Source organism: Poromitra crassiceps, assembly GCF_964638095.1.
Source record: "Poromitra crassiceps genome assembly, chromosome: 17".
Lineage (NCBI taxonomy): Eukaryota > Metazoa > Chordata > Actinopteri > Beryciformes > Melamphaidae > Poromitra > Poromitra crassiceps.
The window spans coordinates 7,310,318-7,331,828 of record NC_139635.1 but is presented as its reverse complement, the minus strand read 5'-3'; the positions used below and the strand labels follow the sequence as shown (position 1 = coordinate 7,331,828).

Here is a 21,511-nt window from a genome sequence, read left to right as displayed (position 1 = left end):
AATAGCCTGGGGGGAAATATTACTCTGATGGATGTTGACTGATCAGATTACGGCGATATGTGGCGAAAACGGGAAGAAAAATAGCTATTTAGATGCAGGAAATACAGGCTTCCACTTGGCCCCAAATCAACTCCATTTTACGACTGACTTGGACGATATTGATCTCAAAACAACGCTAGGACGCCCAGAAACGCCGCAGACATCGCTATGTGAGTGGCCAAATCTTAATTAATGCCAGGAAATGGCTCCAGGTTCAAAAAAACCAAAATTCTCCTTTAAGATGATTTTCTGTAGATTGTTCTCAACAGGTTTTCACAGGGCAGCAGCACTGTCGGCCATTTTCCCTGGATCAATACGCATCTATCCATATAGACCACGCCCATTTCAGTCTGCTAGATTTTCCACCATCTTGGACTTTCTCAATAACCTATTTTTGCGAACTCGTCCTAGGCCATTTGCCCGAATGAGCCCAAACTTTTTCTGTGTCATCTCTGGACTTCCCTGATCTAAAGACGTACAAAGAATTTGGATACGTGAAACGGTCTTGAAATGATAAATCTCTAAACTTTTAATGAAACACACCGCAACACTAAATTGCCCACAACTCATTAACCAGGCAATTACAACTACTGCTGCTACAACTGCTATGACTCCCACTACTACCAACACTACTACTACTACTATTACTACTACTGCTACTACTACTGCTACTACTGCTTGGAAACTGTCAGGTCACCGGATCTCAACCAAACTTTGTTTACTTGTGCACATACCAACTCTGAATAAATGTGGACTATTCAGTGTCATATTATCTGACATATACCCCCCAAGTCACCGGAAGCTTGGACCCTGCATCGCCGCTTGCGGCTATATTTATTATTATTATTATTATTAGAAGCATAACACTTATACAATGTTATGTATGTGCAATTCACAACCAAGCCCACTTAACAAGTCTGATAGCTGCTTTAACTTTGGGGGGGGAGAGTTTAGAAGAAGTCAGGAAAAGCAGTAGAGTGCACAGCATTGTTCTCTGCAGGGAGTCTGGAGAGTGTGCATGGGCCACTCCAGGTACTTTTCCTGAAGCGCTCCTCTTGTCTAAGCATATGATAAGTGAGACCTGGGTCTCCAGCTGTGCTTGGGGGGGGGGACCAGTTCTAATGGAATCCACATGGTCGCTGATGGAGACTAGCAGTGCCATGCTGTGACTGACGGCTGCGTCTGACATTGGGCCTTTCTGACGACTGTGATTGAGTCAAATTTTCCTGATTGAGAATAAACAGTTGTGCCGTTTTATCACAACAATGGTGTCGGCACATTGTTTAGACAGTGACAACTCAAGATGCAAAAAAGGCCTCCAACACTCACTTTTAAAGACCTCCACTCAAATAGGTTTTGATTCTGGTTCCTTCAGTTGGATGTTTGAGCTTCAGCTTGTGCAGAGTGATATCTGTGCAGAGTTTGACACTAGAAGGCTGTTTCCACACTCATCTTCTGAAAGTGGAACGTTTCTCTGAGCTCACTGAAAAGGCGATTTCCTACAATCATGATTTGTGACATCACAGATACTTGGAGCCAATCCCTGTCCAGTATTCAGCAGTTAAACTTATTAAAATATATATATATATATATATATATATATATACCGTATTTCCGCTAATAGTAACCGGGGCCTTTATTTACTGAGCCGCAGAGAGCCCCCGTCCTATATTAGAGCAGAGGCCTGTATTCGAGTGAGGCCTTTATTTCTTAATATTAAACTCTCATGGACATACTCCTTTATTTTCATGACTTTCATTGCAAAATATTGCATAAAACCAAACAACGCAAATAAATATTGGTGGTCACTCACTCCCTCAGTATCCTCCTCCTCCTCCTCCTCCTCATCTAGTATGTCGGTATCCTCCGCGTCCTCATCATTCAGAACAACAAGTTCATTGTTGACCAGTTCCTCTTCATCTTCCTCATCCTCGGCTGCCTGTCTGTTCTCCTGGTCCCGCTAACGCAGCTGGGCGAAAGCCTCAGCGGCGCAGGGCTGTCCCTGCTTGAAGCAGTGGATGAGGTTGTCTTGACTCCCGTCAAAGGACTGTCCACAAACTTGGAAGGACTTTTTGATCAGATCCTTGTCCAGCTTGTCCCAGGCGGCGATCACCCAGTCCACAAGCAGGCGTCGAGCAGGCGATTTTAGGTTTCCACCTCCAGCTGTGTACTGCTTATCTGCGTCCCAGCTATCCACTCGTCGTAGGCATCGTGCAGGCTCTGCTTGAAGGGCTGATTCCACATCACACTGTACCAAATGTTCTGCTGCATACCGTATTGCACAACGCTCTCTTTAAACTTAACGTCAAACTTTCATCTGGTTCGTTTGGTCTCTGCGTTACGTCCGGTTACGTCACACGGTAGATGCGTTGTGTTATGGGAAATTTACAGTACCGTATTCACCGTAGTTTTTGCTCCTTCGTTTTTTGTTTTTTTTGACCCGGCCTGTATTGAGGGAGGGGCCTTTATTTGTCCGCGCAGGCCGTGCCCCCATCCTATATTAGAGCAGAGGCCTGTAATTGAATAGGGGCCACTAATAGCGGAAATACGGTATATATATATATATATATATATATATATATATATATATATATATATATATATATATATATATATATCCTTAAAAAGTTTAATTATCTTGTCAAAATCCTTAAAATGACATCTACTCCTTCTCCCTCATTAAAAATGCCAGAATCTGCAAAAAAAAAAAAAAAAAAAAAAAAAAAAAATATATATATATATATATATATATATATATTTTTTTTTTTTTTTTTTTTTTTTTTTTTTTTTTTTGCAGATTCTGGCATTTTTAATGAGGGAGAAGGAGTAGATGTCATTTTAAGGATTTTGACAAGATAATTAAACTTTTTTGTGGATCCACAAATGATTTCGTCAAAGTAGTTTATACATCTTACAACATGACATTAGGGGGTATTTAAGGTAAAAAATAATTTCCTGAGTGGGGGGGGGGGGGGATGGAAAGAACAGCGGGGAGCGGATTCTTCGTATGGAAGAGCGAGTGCAAATGACATGAAGGGGAGAGGTGTGTGTGTGTGTGTGTGTGTGTGTGTGTGTGTGTGTGTCTGTGCGTGCGTGCGCGTGTGTGTGTGTGTGTGTGTGTGTGTGTGTGTGTCTGTACGTGACAGACTGCATTTGTTCTTGAGATCTTGAGTCACACACAGATGAGTGAGGCAGGATCAAAAACACACTCACTCTTAATACATCACAACACAACACTGCAATCTGTTAGCCATTACTCAGTGTGCGCCATCCATCTTGTGTGCAGCACACACACATGCGTCAGAACTCTATTTGAACGGCGGTCATCTATGTCCGTCCGACTACTACACCCGGTGACCTGTGGTGAGGTCACAGGTCATTTTGTCACCCGACACCGCTGACATAATGACCCCCAGGGCAAATGGTCAGACCGCTGTTACACCGAAATCTGTGACCACCGAAATGCGTGACCGCATCGCTTCTTATGGGGAAAGAGTCAATTATTTCAACATTTCTGACAGCAGCCGTCCAATGATGCGACCACACACTGTAGCCTACTGTAGCCAGCAGCAAGCACTCTCTGCCCTCACACATTTCGGTTACACACCGTATGTGGTGACCCATCAGATTCTGTAACCTGCCCTGTTATCCAATCCCAACCATCTTTCAATCAAAGTTAAAACATGATCAACACCTAACATTGACGATAATGTTATTATAAGCAAACGTTGACTATAAATGGAGACTGACAAGATAGTGTCAGGAAAAAGTTGAAGTAAAACCATTAACTCATTGAGTGCCAGCCACTTTTGGAAAACGGATGCTCCCAGTGCCAGCCCTTTCAGAGCGTTTTCAGTGATTTCTCGAGGCCCACAGAATATTGTGTGATATTACTATGTAAACACTGAACACGCCCAAAGAACGATGAGAGTCTATTGTATCATCAGCAAAAAAAAGTTTATTGATATCATTTTCCGTTCTTTAGTTATCAGCCGGAGAAGATAGGTTGTTTTCAGCAAAAACAGACGTTTCAAACTAGAAGCTGAGATAATCAGCCTTTTGTGAAATGAAGCATTTCAAGCACATCACTGACTCTGAAGCTAATATTTTCTGATGTAGTGACACCTCAAAAATAATTTCCTTCAATAAAACAGCGAAAACAAAGGAATTTTGTTTGGCAAAATAATATTTTTTAGCTGCAACCAGCAGCGCTGGCCCCTGCTGCGCAGACCCTACACCTTCTTGCTGGTCTTGATTTACTGCTGGTGGGCATCAGATATTCTAGCTTGTGTTTGCCAACCAATCTGTCCATCAAGCCTGCTGTCTGGGTCAGTGTTGTATGCTGCCCTGCGTGCCCCACCCCCCTCAACTGCAAACCCCTCCTCCGTGGGTGTGTCTCTGGTGGCTCTCTGCTGCGTTTGCTCTGCACTGAAAACCCAGCTTTTTCACAGCGTTCCGCCGTTTTTGTCGCCCGCTCCCAGCGCTTCCAACTGAGAATAATAACAACTCCACAACTAATCATGTGGAGGAGCTATCGCAGCGGAGACGGAGGGGCTCAATTGTGGCAGCAGATTGGCTGCTGCAGGCACAGCTAACGTTATGCTTCATGCATATCGATGCATACCGATGCGGTTTCCGTGTCCCCACGGCTTCTTCTGTTTTTTTCCTCACCTTTCTCTAATCTGGAGAGCACTGTCGCCACCTAATGGGTCCGTAAAATAGCTTTTACACATTCAACATCCCCCATACTTTCACAGGAGATGCATGAGGCTTTGATCCACGTCCCACCATCAAAAAACGCAATTGACGACAATCGTCGTCATTGGCACTCTACGTTACTATTTGAATTGACGACGATTGTCATCATTGGCACTCAATGAGTTAATAGTGATCACTGTTCATCAAAAGTTGTATCATGTCATCGTTAATAACATAATAACATTGAGCATTTACTTGCACAAACTGTGTGTGTGTGTGTGTGTGTGTGTGTGTGTGTGTGTGTGTGTGTGTGTGTGTGTGTGTGTGTGTGTGTGTGTGTGTGTGTGTGTGTGTGTGTGATTCTCAGACCCCTAATTTAGTCCACATTAGGACCCCCATTTGATTAGATGTTCTCTCTTGGACCCGAATCTGAGAATGTTGTGGTTGGTGTGTGAGGGCAGGTGATGGTCAGCAGCACTGAGGTCATGAACCTCTCTTGAAGGTTGGCAGCTCTGGGTCAAGAAGGGCCGACAGCCACGCACGGATGTCACATCTTAGTTATGGCTCCTTTCCACTTACAACAGACTCTGAGATGCTCAACAAAAGTACTTTTTAACACTTTGATACAAAATTATATTCGATGACCCACTCATGCAGTCATGCATACGCGCATACACGCACACACACACACACACACACACACACACACACACACACACACACACACACACACACACACACACACACACACAGACAGACAGCTGTACAGTCACAGAACAGGTACACCCATTGAGCAATCGCGAGGGCCACGTTGGACAGGTTTTTCGTTCCCACAAGCAGCTCTTCCTCTGGCTCTGGGCCAGTTTCGCTCTCTCTCTCTCTGGGTTTCAGTGTAGTCAGAGGTTGGCAAGGAGGCCTGGGAATCAGCAGGTGCACTGACAGGTCTGGCTGGCCCACGATCGAGCCCCATTGGTTCAGCGGTGCCTGCTCCCTGGTCATCTCGATTGGCGGTTGAAGCAGTTGTGCCTGGGGGAAGACTTGGCACTACTCACATTGTGCCGCTCTCACACACACAGACAAAAACAGTGTTTGTTGTGATTGAGCGCTCCTCTAATGGCTGGTCATGTGGTTGTGATGTGAGACAGGTGTGTGCCGTCTTGATTGGGTAGCAGTGAGAAAGACTAGAGTTGAGGACAAGCTGTGGTGTTGCATGACCACCACAGCTGTTTTGTTTTTGTCATTTATAGACTAGCAACATAGCTGCGTGGGCTCGTTAGCTTGACCGCTGCGCGACGTCGCCCGCAATGCAGCTTGTCGAGCTGGCCCTGCAGCTCGCATACGCAACTCGACCGCTGTGCGGGCTCACCTGCTCTTTTGACATCACTGATGATCACTGAAGATGTCACAACTTCGCATCACTGATGACATCACAATGCTCTTATGACATCGCTGATGATGTCACAATGCCATGGCGAGCCCGCTCTGCAGCTCGACCGCTGTGCGGGCTCCACTTGCTCTTATGACATCACTGATGAATGACACCAATGATGATGTCACAACTTCACATCTTATGACATCACTGATGACATCATCAGTGGGACAAAAATTTGAACAGAGAACAGAGCTCACATTGCCAAATTTAGAAGATAGATAGATAGATAGGTAGATAGATATTTTTACTTAGAGTTGAAACGCAGGTTATCGCTATTAAACCCTTGGACTATAGAGGACCACAATGGAAAAAAGTCTTGGGGCCATATCCTACGCCCATTGCAAGGGCACCATTGCAAGGGCAAGTCCAACCTTTGCTAGTTTGTACCACTCAAAATGTCAATTTTGTTTCCTTTTAATTACCAGTATTAATTTATTAAATTATTTAATACTGGTAATTAAATTGTTTTAAAATGATCAAATAAATAAAATAAAATCTGTTTACCTCAAGGCTTCAAACACGAGCTACAATAGCCGACATGTCAATCTTACCTACCTGTGCAAGTCTGTTTATGAAAACCAGGCTAATTATATTCTGTTGAAACATAAACTGTCAGTTTCGGCTGTAGAGCAGTGTCCTCCCAGGTGCTGACTGTGACTGCCTGCAGGCAACAACGATATAGTCAACTGATTTAATGTCTCTCCCAATCTGCTGGATCTTTTGGGCTTGTGATGTGGTTGAATTACGTTTTTAAAACCGTTTGTATGGCTCATCATAATAGATCACTCATTTATTTGCATAATGACACTTTAACTTCAGGTCCATGTGTTTGTAATGCACCAGAGTCATTCAAGGCCTTATCAGACACAGGCCTATTTGGCGAAGCTCTTTCTACGTTGTCAGTTTGGACTTTTATCTTAAGCTGCAGTCATCAAGAGGGATAATAAGGACTTCGGAGTGACCATCAGTGATCAAAGTGGTGCAGATCAGAATGACACGCAGTCCAAGCAGACAAGAGAGCTGCAGAGGACATTTAAGGGGCACTTTACACGAGGACGGTTTCCTATGGAAACGGGGAATTATTTTATCGTTAGTGCCTCCCTTTTAGACGGCGCCGGCGAATTCGCGCTTAGGAAACGACACATTTCAAAACCACCCTCCAGAGTGAAATTCTTGGTGACGCTCCCTGCTGAGCGCTCCATGTAATCACTTTGGAACGGCACATTTCAGAAACTCTGACGTGCCTGCACAGGCGACACACGCGATGCCGTGCGCGAGTTGGCAACCAAATAAAACGTCAGTATGAATTAAGTTTGGCAACATTCAGAATTAAGCTACACTGCGGCCAACTTCAGTTACATGTTCATAACGTTACTGCTGCGAGGAGCCGATGGCTGTACCCGGTCGGCATTTAACGTTATAGTTACAAAGCACGTCGACAGTGTTTTCTCACTGCCAGTAGCAGTAGGGTGACAGATCACAGTCAGCGCTCCCGGTCCTCACTGCTCGTTAAAGATTTCCAATAGGCATTATTCTGATAAACTGGTCACATATATGTTACATTCTCACCCGACAAATATTAAAACTTTAACAGTTTGGGGTTTTTTTTTTAGCTTGAAAAAAGCTTTTTGGCAAGTCTAAACGACTACGGAAAGTGTACTCTACTTCCGCGTTTAAAGCGAAATTACGTCATGCAGTAAGCATCCTTGTATGGGCAAAGAATAAGGTGATCACACTGCCACCTAGCGACCTGGCATGTACATTACGGCGTTTTAAAAATTCAACAGCGCTCATGTAAACAGGGAGAATGTGTGAAGGAAAAGGTGTGAAGGAAACGCTATTGTGTCGTTTCTTTCAGGAACTGTCCTCGTGTAAAGGGCCCCTAACACTATGAGGTTAGGGTTATGAGCCCAATGAGGTGATTAGCACTTCAAAGAGCCCATCTGAGCTCTCATTATATTACTGATGGCTCATAGAGACCCCGGACACAGACAGTGTGAAGTGAACACTGCTGCGTATATGCTGTTTTCATGTGCTTTGACCTGCGTCACCACACGCAAATATGACATCCATAGAGTCTTCTGTCATAATGTGAAAATGATGGGTCATCTCCTGAAGAAGAAGAAAAAAGTATTCTGAGACTCTAAGAACATACAGTATTTGCTAAAACACCTATACTCATCAATGTATGTCTTGCAGTGAATTGTTCCAACAGTCTACAGTAAGAAGAGTCTAGAAAAAGTCCCCTTGATTTTTGGCCCGTGTGTGGTGAGAACACACAGGGCCTTAGATTCCCGTCTGTCGGGAATGACTTTGCTGGCCTATTTACTGGCCTATTTGGCCTCTGGTCCTTCACCTCTCTGCAGTCCGGTAGGTGGCGGTAATGCACCTCGAAGCTGGTCTTAGGAGGAACATTCTTAAAGTTTGAAATATCGAAATGCATGCTGAATGGTGTAGGCCAGCGATCCTCAAAGTCCGGACTCCGGTCCGTATCCGGACCCAGACGCCGTCCTATCCGGACCGAGCCCTATAGGACGAAGTAGAGGCAAGAGATATGCGAGAGATATAAGTCATTTCACATGGCGTGCTCAAAAGAAACGAGTAGACCGCAAAAACAAAGATTTCGTTTTAATCCGGAGCAAGCAGACTCTTAGATGTTCATTCATTGTTCTCACGGGCAGCTCAAAACCAGGCAGTATGTATGTCTCATGTGAAGTGCGATGCGATCCTAACCTGTCTGTGAAAGTGCCACACGAGCAAACACACTCAAATCCAAACTGAGGGCACAATCACACATTCACTGCCCAACGGCATGTGACGTTTGTATTGCGAACGATCGATAGACAGACAGACAGACAGACAGACAGACAGATACATAGAGACAGACAGACCGATAGATACATAGAGACAGACATTGAGACAGACAGAAAGACAGATAGATAGATAGATAGATAGATAGATAGATAGATAGATAGATAGATAGATAGATAGATAGATAGATAGGGAGCTCACTTCTCTCAATAGAAAAGGTGGCGTAAAGGGAAGAAAAGGGGATTTTTTTCTCAAATTAAAGCACTTTTAAGATGCACATTTTCCCAAAGCACTCTGTTGTATGTTTTTTTTAAATGCAGCCATTATTTTACTTGAAATGAGAAAAGAACATGTATTTATTATTAGTGTAGGCTAGTTATTTATAATTAATCCAGTTAAATATGAAAACTAAATAAACTTTGTTGATGTTTATTTTGATTTAACAGTTAGTCGTTGACTACATACAGACATTGTACCATTAGGCTACTGCAATCATTGAAGTAGCCTAAGTTCAATGGCACTGAATCATAATAAGAGTAGACATTAACAGAGACAGAACAGTCTGTTACACTAGCAAATCCTCTCCCTCTTCCCACTCAAATTAGCAGCACACGGGCCTATGCCAGGTTTCGACCTGGCCTTGTTTTTTATGTATGCAACTTTTATGTAGCCTACTTATACTATTTATATGCTATGCTAATCTCACTTTTCTTATATACTATATCAAAAAGAGGCATATGTCTAGAGGCTACATTTTACATATTTTCTTTAAAGAAAATTGCTGTGCAATGTCAAAGTCGAATTCCTTGTATGTGCAAACATGCTTGGCCAATAAAAGTCTGATTGTGATTGTCATACTGCCCCAACAGGAGCACAGCGGATGCAGTAGCACACGTGCTCCACACCGCCCTCTCCCACCTGGAGGGGAAGGACACCTACAGTATGTGAGAATGCTGTTCGTGGTCTACAGCTCAGCATTCAACACCATAGTACCCTTCAGGCTGGTAAGCAAACTCAAGCATCTGGGACTAAGCACAGCGATGTGTGACTGGATCCTGGACTTTCTAACAGACCGCCGCCAGGTGGTGAAAGTGGGCAACCTCACCTCCTCCCCACTGACCATCAGCATAGGAGCGCCACAGGGGTGCGTCTCCAGCCCCTTCTGGTACGACCTCTACACCCACGACTGCGTGGCGACTCAAACTTCGAACACCATCGTGAAGTTCGCAGACGACACAGCGGTCGTGGGGCGGATCTCCAGGAGCGACGAGACAGCCTACAGAAAGGAGGTGGGGGCCCTGGAACAATGGTGCCAGGACAACTGAACGTCTCCAAGACAAAGGAGGTCATTGTAGACTACAGAAGGGGGGGGGGGGGCGCACACCCCCCAATCACCATCAACGGCACAGTGGTGGAAAGGGTGGACAGCTTCAAGTACCTGGGAGTCAATATCCACCAGGACCTGACATGGGCCAACCACACCACCACTGTTGTCAAAAAGGCCCAACAGCGACTACACGGACTCAGGCGCCTGAAGAAATTCGGGGTGAGGCCAAAAATCCTGAGGGACTTCTACAGAGGCACCATTGAAAGCCTGCTGACTGGCTGCTTCACCACCTGGTACGAGAACTGCACCACCATGGACCGCAGGGCGCTAAGAAGGGTGAGGCGCGCGGCCCAGCACGTAACAGGATGTGAGCTGCCAAAACTGCAAGATCTGTACAACCAGCGGTGCCTCAGGAGGTCCCTGAAGATCATCAAAGACCACCCCCACAACACTCTGTTCTCCCTGCTACCCTCAGGGAGGAGATACAGGGTCCCAAGAGCACGCACAAATCGCTTGAGGGACAGTTTCTTCTCACAGGCCACGAGACTCCTTAACATATACAAATAGTGTAGTAGCCCTACTGTACCGCACTGTAGATGCTACCATTATGTATGACTAATGTTCAATAGTATGTTTAATTAGGTATACGCTATTTGCACCTAACAGAATGTTATTATGTTTAATTATGTTTAAATTATGTTCATGCCATTTGCACTATGGGCAGTGAACACGCCACTGTCTGTGGCGTGTCTTACTGCTTTATTGCTTGTTGCCTCTTGTTTTTTATTTATATATGTGATAGGGCCAGGTTCCTCCCCCTTTCTACCTGGCCCAGAGGTTTCCTCCCTCCGCTCGGCTCTATGGAGCTGTCACCCCATATATGGTCAACGCCAGCCAATTTCGCACACACAGCTGATCACTGATTGCACCTCACACATATAGCTGACACGGTTAGGAGTCTCATACAGAGATCCAGCTCACAGCCGAGAGTCTGCTCCTTCCCGAAACGCACGCATGATCCATTATAGGTCCTGCAAACTGTTGCTTGATACTCAGAAAGACGAGTCAATTCCTTCTGTAGCCATCCGAGGTCCCGGCATCGTTTAGTGTGCGTGACCTGTCGGCGTGGGACAGTGCACGGGGTAATTCCCATCGGGAGAGGGTTCCAAGCAACTCGCAGTGTGGCAGTGAGCGGGTGTTGCATCCCACAGGGCGGGTCCCGCTCTGTGAGGGTTAAATCCCACCGGGAGAGGTAGGCGCTGTATCTATACAGCTTCCCAATATTAACCAACTCTTGCGAGTGATTTATATTTTATTCTGATTTTCTCCTAGCTGGTGCTGTGCGTGACCTGTCGGCGTGGGACAGTGCACGGGGTAATTCCCATCGGGAGAGGGTTCCAAGCAACTCGCAGTGTGGCAGTGAGCTGGATCTCTCCCACAGGGCGAGTCCCGCTGTGTGAGGGTTAAATCCCATCGGGAGAGCTGGTGCTGTAGGTGTCCTGTGAGGTGACCTCCGTGAGCTTTCCGTGTAGCCTATATTATAAGTAAAGGTAGGCGAGACTGTGCACACACTTTCATGAAGCCACAGTACCCCGGAGGTTTGGCAATAGCCTAATTATATTTTCCTTTCTTTTAGGATAATCTGTTGCCGTTTTGCTTAGTTTAGTTTTGTTTCATTTTTCTTGTTTTGTTTAGTTATTTTGTGTTACTATTTTGTTTCTTTGCTGTCTTGCTTATTTAATAAGCCCGATTGATTAAAGGGCAAGTGTGGTTTTAATTCCAATCTCATATAAACTGTGTTGTGGCGCTCTCACTAACTCGTGCTGTTTCTGCACCCCCCCTTCTCTAGAGTCTTGGCGTTCGAGTGAGTCGGGAGGAGCTGGCCTCTGGGTTACGTGCACCTGCATGCGGCCTGATAGCTGATAAGTGTCGTGCACCACACGGGTGTTATTTATATTGGTTCCAGTGTGTGTGTGTTTGCAGTGTTGTGTATATTCTGTCATTCATGTGTGGGCATACCTTTTGGGACACGGTGTTGCATGGTATAGGCCAGTCCCTCCATTGACTCTTTTAATATATAGACTATTTTTGTACCTGAATCGCCTCGTAACCCCTTTTTCTCTTTTGTGCAGCAGCACGAGTTGGATCTGCCAGACCTCTTAGTGACATTTAAATAAATATTGTGTTATTATAAATAAAACTCTGTCATGTAACTTTAAGCCACGTCTCTGTCAACTTTACTCTCATCTGTATGCTGACCATTGTTTGGTCTTTGGGAGACTCGAGTGAAGGTTTTAAATACCTCACTCCCCTACTGGTTCAGGTCACATATATCTTTTATTTTTTACACTATAGCCGTTTTCCCACATGCGCTTTGTACCGCTAAATGACCGGAACGTGGTCTAATGCCTGCATGTGTGAAAGTCGTCGTGCCGGTATAAGCGCGACCCCGTCATCGCGGAGATTTCACCAGTTTCGAGCCAGTCAGAAGAGCGGTATGCGCGATAGCGGACTCAAGTGTAGAACGGGTCCAGTCATTTCCCGCGACACTCTCATGGGCGAGGTGTACACACGTTGCTTAATGTTCCAGCGGGCATAATCTAATCATTCGCGCACATTAAAGCAAACTGGCAATGATCTTGTGATAATAAGAGCAGTAGCCTATGTCAGCTTCATGTGTGGGTGTGCTGATTTTCCCCTCTCCTCTCTGCTGCCTGCTCGCTGTCTGGCCACAGTCCTCCTCCTCCTTCAGTCACAGCCCGACAGGCACACAGAGAAGCAAATGCACGAAGCGAAATGTGGAAGTATTTTGCTTACGTTGCCGACAGCGAAGGCAAGCCCGGACACATCAAACGAAGCCAGTCTGTAAAAAGTGCTTCAACGCGACGCAGGTGAACGGATAAACAAGCAAACTTATTTCACCATTCGGAGTTTTGCCGACACGTCACTCCCCACTCGCTCTGCAGTGCCGCCCCGCCCCCCAACATACAGGCAATTTGGCTGCTAGATTCTCATATGCGAGAGGAGAGGTGTGAAGGGAAATGTCCGATATTGACTTACAGGTAATTTTCCGGTACGCATGTGGGAAAACGGCTTATGTTGTAACAGAGCCTACAGCACAAGAATTTCACACGTGATACTTGTACTACGGAGTGACAATAAAAATCTTGAATCTTGATTGTGATTGTTATTCTGATTGTGATTGAGCCACGCTATGGCTTCAAAATCACAATTATTTTCAAGATCGGCCTTACAGTTGCACCCCTCACCTTTAGTATAGAATCCCCTTGCCAAGACTGTGACGTGATGGTAATGTGTCACCAATCTTATCAACATACACTCAATACTTTGTTCCCCATCCCCTTGAAGACCCTCAGTAAATGACCGTGTTATCTTTCCAGAATATGGGGTAGCAGGGATCTGTGTCACATCTTCACACCTTGCCTGTGCTTTGAATGAAAAGTCAATGGCTACCTGGTGTGAGAAGCCTGGGAAGAGTGAGGAAGGGTGTGAGGTGGTTTGGGGGGGGGGGGGGTGGGATGGCACAGCACACAGTCAACTAGCCATCAGCATCAGGTGTGAGATGCACATTATTGGTTGTGGATTAAAAACAGGAGCGGCATGGCCTTTTGTGCTAATGTTGTGACAAAAAGCCCAAAAGTACGCTGATCCTTTCCTGATCCCGTCCTTTGTGAGCGTATCGTACAGAATCCATTTTCACCGCATGACTTCAGGAATGTTGACAGGACTCATTTCCCACCAGATCTGCGTTATAGGCCTACTACTACTAACAGTGGGATGGTGAGAGTGATTTTGATTCTGACTGCCTATATGTTAACGCTTTATCTCACCAGACCAGAGGTACAGTACACAGACAGACAGACAGACAACAGGCTATATTTAGAAATGAAGAAAAGAGAGAGCATATGGAAAGCTATTTTAGTAGGAAGAGATAAAAGAGAATGTGAAATTCAGTGTTTTCAGGTCAAGCTCAGGGTGTGCAGGCTGTTTGGCCCAGGGTAAGTATATACAGTACCTCTACTGTCTGGAAGAGATATATATAGGGTATAATATGGAATAATAATTTAAAAAAAAATGGCGCACCAAGCAGTATTGACTTGGTTTGTGAACAGACAAACTGCATCTAGTCAGAGATGGGAAGATGAGCCAAGGGCCGTTCTATGAGTGTTGTCAGGATTCAGTGTTTTTGAAAAGTGACAGTTAAACATGGTTATGAGGATCATTTGCATACGTGAAGTGTGTGTTTTGATTGGCCGTGAGTTTGTACACGGGGTGTGCCCACGTCTGGGAATCAAGGGGGTGTGATGTTCTCACACGGGCGTTTCGGGGATGAGGAGGAGGAGGGGAGGGAGGCAGGGAGGCAGGGGGGGTTGAAGGGGAGGGGTGTTGTGACATCCACACACGGTGGCAGTGAGCAAGTGAGGACATGATGCAAGTAGACACAACCCACGCAGTTGTGTGCTACACACACACACACACACACACACACACACACACACACACACACACACACTCACACACACACACACACACACACACACACACACACACACACACACACACTCACTCACTCACAAAATGTGGAAAATAGTCTTTACTATTATCATCACATATAAAAGGGAGCAAGTGGGGTTTGTCTGTTTGTTTACATTTTTGTCCCACTGGATGATGTCATAGGCATTGTGATGTCATCAGTGAGTGATAGATTTTATTTGATGATCCGTAAAAAAAAAAAAAAAAACCCATACATTAAATGTACATGCACATGTACATCAGTGATGCAAAGTTGCGCAATTGTGCCCTCGAGCACTCCATGATGTGATCAGTGATGGTCACTCAAGCAATTGTGATGTCATCAGTGATGCAAAGTTGAGCAATTGTACGCTGCGCATGCCAATAGAGCAGGCGAGGCCACGCAGCAGGCAAGCTGCGGACGAGGCCGCGTAGCAGCCGAGCTGCGTATGTGAGCCCGCGCAGCGGGTGAGCTGCAGGGCGGGTGAGGCCGCACAGCAGCTGAGCTGCGCGCGCACACTTTCTAGTTATTTTAAAATGTGGAAAATAGTAAAAATAAAGAAAAATGTGCATCCAAACTTGACTGGTAGTGTATACATTGCATACTAACTGTTGTTAACTAACAGTTGGACGGGGTGGATATTGATAACAGACAGTGTATGTAGTGTAATGGGTTAATATAACAATAGATATTGTGTGTTTGGGTCACATTTCACGATGAGAAGAGTGACAGCTGTTAGGACTTGCTCTGTAGAGAGTGACTGGTCTGGTTAGTCACAGCACAGCCGATTGCTCATTCTGTGTTTGTTGTCACCATCAAGGGGGAGGCATCTCTATCAGGTAAAAAAAAAAAAAAGAGGGAGAGATTCTGTTGAAATCCTCATGAGAAGATACCCTCGCTATAGGGATTTACATGGTTCATGATCAGGACCAAACCTGTCACAGTGTCAGGAACTAGAGAACAAAGTCTATTATCACAAGCTGCTCCATTGACAATGAATGTTTTTGTGGATACAGAACCTTAAGGTGATGTTCTAAAATATGATTATAGTGCAATCACTTCTACAGCCCTCCCGTACAGGATATCCTTATTCCCAGAAAAGAATGCCCTCTTCCATCTTTTCCTGTTCATATGAAATTACACATTTGGCAGTGGGCCAAACACTCAGGACAAATTAGTCCTTGGGGACAGACAGAATAGAATAGAATAGAATAGAATATGTATGCATCTGCCCTCCACCCACCCAAGTGTGTTAAAGGGGCCCTACTATATGCTAACATCTAGGGGTGTCACGATACACTAATTTCACAATATGATACGATACACGATATTGGGTTCACGATAACGATACAATACGATATTTTAACAATATTCTTTTTAACAAAAGTAAATAATTTTTATGTATTTATTTATCATTTATTTAACCATGTGAGTCCCATTGAAATCGAAACCTCTTTTCAAGGGAGCCCTGGGAAAATACTAGAAAAATAGTCTTTCATTTGAAATACACAAAATACAAAACAAATGCTGTTTTTGGAAATTGTTATTATAATAACTATAAAACAACATGGAAGATAATGGTTCTCTTGCAATAGAATGTGTCACACTGTCACAAACTAAATGTTTGTTGCATGGTGAAAGAAAAATAAAGTATACAATCTATTTCTTAAATAATTCATGCTCAATGGTCCCTAAACTTATGTAATCTTATGTACCCCTTGAGCTGTTTTGCCATGCCAGTCTACCCCCTCACTCAAGCGTGTTGATTCTGCTAAATCTGTTCTATTATTATTCAGGAGCACACAAAAAAAGAAAAAAAAATGTTTTTTTTTTTACGATATCATTTTTTTCTGACGATACGCATATCGTGACGTTTCGATATCGTGATATATCGTGCGACGAAATATCGTGACACCTCTACTAACATCGCTTATGTTTTCATTGTGAGTGAGCGCAGAAGTAGCTGAAAGGTTTGATGTATGATAAAGGTATGTTTTGTTAAAGTTCTGTGAACTGTCACAGTTTTAAAATGTATGAAATTAATAAAATAGTGCAGCCTGTAAAGTCTGGTAGAGTGAATTGTGTCCATCCTGCACTCAGGACTGGCTCAGGATCCCATTGGTTGGGTATGGTTTGAACAGTGCAAGGGGCTGGACCAATGACCATATAAGGCAATCAGGGTCTGTCTGACATCACCTAGACCTGTGTTCTCGTTCAACTCCCGAAACCTTTCGTTCAGAGCAGTCGAAATCTGCGATTTGTGCTAATGGGGACATCGTTATTTGAAACTTTGGCCACATTTAATATGTGTAACAATACATTATACGTATGACACACAATATGGAAAAGCATAATAGGTCCCCTTTAATTATTATTAGGGGTCCAAGCACGAAGTGCGTGGATCCCTATTGTATCTGTTCTGATTTTTTTTTTTTTTTCTTCTTCTCCGGTAAAACTGTATGTACAGCAGAAACTGTAATGCTCAGTGTAGCCAGACTGGGCACATAGATTGTAAATGTGCCTCACTCAGAAACAAAAAATGACCCATATCGGCCAGATGGTGGCGCTATAACAGACCATTTCGCGTTATGGTCCATATCTTCTGAACCGTGTGTCCTATACTCAAAATTCCACTTCTGCTGGATTCCCTGGATCAATACGCATCTATCCATATAGACCACGCCCATTTCCGTCTACCTAGATCTGCCGCCATCTTGGATTTTCTCAAAAACCTATTTTTGCGAACTCCTCCTAGGCCATTTGCCCGAATGAGCCCAAACTTGTTCTGTGCCATCTCTGGACTTACCTGATCTAAAGTTATGGAATTCATTTAGATACGTGAAACCATTTTGAAATGATACATTTCAAAACTTTTGTGCATTTGTTTTTGTACTTGTCCTGACCGAAAAGTGTGTGGATCTCAGAAATCATAACCCTGATATCACCCAAACCTTCCACATATGTTCAACATGTCTGCCACTACTCAGATAATAAAAATTACATTAATCCACCAGATGGTGGCACTATAACAGATAATTCCATGTTTTGTGGTTCATAACTTATTAACCGTGACCCCTAGAATCAAAATTCCACATTTACTTGATTCTCTGGAGCATTATGCATCTAACCAACTAGGCCACGCCCATTTCCGTCTGCTAGATTTCCGGCCATCTTGGATTTACTCAAAAACCTATTTTTGCTAACGGCTCCCAGGCCATTTGCCCGAATGAGCCCAAACTTTTTCTGTGTCATCTCTGGACTTACCTGATCTAAATGTCTGGGCGGAATTTAGATACGTGAAACCGTTTTGAAATGATAAATGTCTAAACTTTTAACGACAATGCCCTGACACTAAACACACACACACACACACACACACACACACACACACACACACACACACACACACACACACACACATTTATATAGACACACATACAAACACACATACATATATACACACACATATACACACATATATACACACACATATATATATATATATATATATATATATATATACATACACACACATATACACACATACACACACACACACACACACACACACACACACACACACATATATATACACACAAACATACACACAGACACACAGACACACAGACACACATACATACACACACACATATACACACACATTACAAACACACATATACACACACATATATAGATATATATATACATACACATATATACACACATATACACACACATATACACACATACACATATACATACATACACACATATACACACATACAAACACACATATACACACACACATATATAGATATATATATATATATCTATATATATACATACACATATATACACACATATACACACACATATACACACATATATATACACACATATACATACACATATACGCAGACGTATAGATACACACATATACACACACATATATACACACACATATACACACATACACACAAACAAACATACGGCGGTTTGGACACATACATACACACACACACACACACACACACACACACATAATATACACACACACACACACATATATACACCCATATATACAAACATACACACATATACACACACACCTCTGGTTCAGACATCTCTGAGTGTAACATATGGGGTGGGGGGTGGGGGGTGGGGTCGATATAGCATAGTAGATATTTTGTGTGGCAATGTATAATATCGCAGGAATCCCACGTATCACAATAACTTATTACCTAAATTGTCCGGTGTTCGTCAGTCTATCTACTTGACAATTTGATGTGCATCTTACACAACACCAGACATACAGTAGGTTGTTCGAGTTTCCCATCTGCCAACATGTGATTAAGGACGATATGTCTGTGAAAAGAGGTGTCAATTTAATGAAGACTTATCACTCTGTCTCTCTCAACAGGCCCTCAAGGTATACAGACATCATGCCTATTTTCGCAGCGCTCGGGGCAGTTGCGGCAGCAGCTGGAATCGGTGATCAAGTTGCTAAAAGGCTTCCAACACATCGGCAGTGCATCATCGAGATCACAAATGGTTCTTCTCACTACACCCTTTGTAACCCCAGGTAACTGAATATATATTCTTACCAAGGATGTCATCCCTTACACTCAAATTGTCACCAGGGGCGTCATGCAAGCCAACAATCTGAGGGGGCGAACTCTGGCGCCGCCCATAGGGTGGCAAAGAATTTGGGGGGTTGGAAGCCAGATTTAGAGGAATATCTCATTTTAAATTAACAGACTGAGCAGGTGTAACCATAAGGCTATTTTCCAAACTGCTCAGCCTCCTGGAAATATCCATAATCACCAGACTAAGTGCATTGCCACTGCCCAGGCTCAATGGACTTGACAAAAAAGGGAGACCACATGTTTCAAAGCAATGTAACACAATGTTTATTTTGGCTGGTATTGCCTTTTCAGAAGGTTGAAATCTTTCCTCTAGAGCAGGGGTTCCCAACCTTTTTTGTGCCAAGGGCTGGTAGATACATGGGGAAAAAAGTCACGGACCGGTTGTCAATTTTAATGGTTTTAGTTATATATATTTACTGGTGGCGACAAAGGGTAAATAACAGCCTTTTGTGTTGTACTGTATGTAGCCTATACAGTATTTATGTTTTTGTTTTAACTACAAATATACATAAACGTAAACTTGAAACTATGTTTCAACTACCATACACAGCCTATAATATTATAGCCTATGTTTATTTAAAAAAGAAAAAAAAGAAAAAAAAATTACCTCTCAAAAATCTGAGGGGGCAATTGCCGCTTCTGATTGTCACCAAATATAAACAGGAGCTAGCACACTCAACTCGAACAAAAGTATAACATTGGAAGCTGAGTGCGGGGAGTAGATAGTAAAGAGTAGTTCAAGCGCAGCACTCACACAGCAGGCCCTATACATCAGTGACACCGATGATGGCTGCTGAAATGCTTATCCCATGTCATGCTGCTGCCTTGTTTCAAGAAAACATAAAACGGATCTATGTCTGCTGCATCTACTCGTCCATTTTTGTAGTTCATTAAGATCCTTCGACTCATTCTCTGACAGGATGTTCATTGAAAGCGGCAGCAACGAAACACCCCTGGCACCGACGATCCCCCCTTCTCATTGTGACACTGCGGTGTTCATCAAGACTGCTCACACCGCAACGGGAGCTGTTGCCGTCTTCACCTACAATCTCCTCAATAAGCGTACCAACCAGAAAACTGGGAAAATGGCTGTCATGTTCTCTGTGCCCTACGACTTTAACCTGTACTCAGCCTGGTATGGATTGGGAATCTTTGGCATGGGGAAATCCTGTGATAAAGATCTGTATAATGAGATGTATTACAATAGTGAGAGTGGGTTTGTCAGAGGCAAAGCAGGACGCAATCTCACTTACACAAGACATGGTGTGACCGTCAGGGCCTCAATGTCCACTACTTACGAACCTACCATGAAGGTGGTAGTGAGCGACTGACTAGAAGTGAGTCAGAATCGCTGAAATGAATGAAATTAAAACTCTTATGTTCACACGCTGTCAGATTTTTTTTCTTCTTTTTCCATGAATTTAATTGAGCTATAAGGTCTGATTTAGTGTATTATTCCATTGCTTCGATGGTTGTTGAATGAATTCACATGTTTTGCAGAAACTGAAATTGAAAAATATGAATGTGTGCATCTAACCCTACTGTAAGCTTAGCCGTACTGCACCTTTTTTAACCTGCTTTATTTAATTAAATAATCTGAGCCATAATCTGTGATATCACAATGTAATCTAAGCGACTAATCTAAGCGACTTTGAGTCCCTAGAAAGTGCTATATAAGTTGAATGTATTATTATTATAATCTGTGATGCTGTATGGTGATATGGGTGATTCCCTGGTTATGATATGTATGCTATGCTTTGAACATAGTTTCAGTGTAAAATCTCAAACAATAAATCCACAAGCTGTGTGTGTGTGTGTGTGTCAGGGACGGAATTTTGATTTCAAGGGTGTGTGTGTGTGTGTGTGGGGGGTCAAGGAGGTCAAGTTTAAAAATAATGATCTCACTACAATTAAATGGCTAGTGAATCCATGGTGACAGGCTGCCTGTGTGTGCGCATTTGGCGGTTGCGAGGTGAGCGGATGAAAGGCACACACCTTGCAGCGGTGTGCCTCGGCGCTGCTGA

The 21,511-nt window shown here is 43.7% G+C and overlaps 1 protein-coding gene across 2 annotated transcripts in view; it reads left to right on the top strand.

Annotated features, from left to right (window-relative positions):
* LOC310791806 (DELTA-stichotoxin-Hcr4b-like) overlaps positions 1 to 21,222 on the top strand; it is a 403,187-nt gene extending 381,965 nt beyond the window's left edge. Inside the window, exons 2-4 of one of the 2 annotated variants that reach the window (XM_083653477.1) lie at positions 19,262 to 19,341; positions 19,393 to 19,423; positions 20,407 to 21,222. In XM_083653477.1, the coding sequence (XP_083509603.1) occupies positions 19,262 to 19,341; positions 19,393 to 19,423; positions 20,407 to 20,818 (523 nt within the window). In that variant the 3' untranslated portion in view covers positions 20,819 to 21,222. Of the gene's footprint in view, positions 1 to 19,261; positions 19,424 to 20,406 lie in introns of both variants that reach the window. The other variant, XM_083653476.1, reaches the window with a different exon arrangement.
* Positions 21,223 to 21,511: the final 289 nt, after the last annotated feature.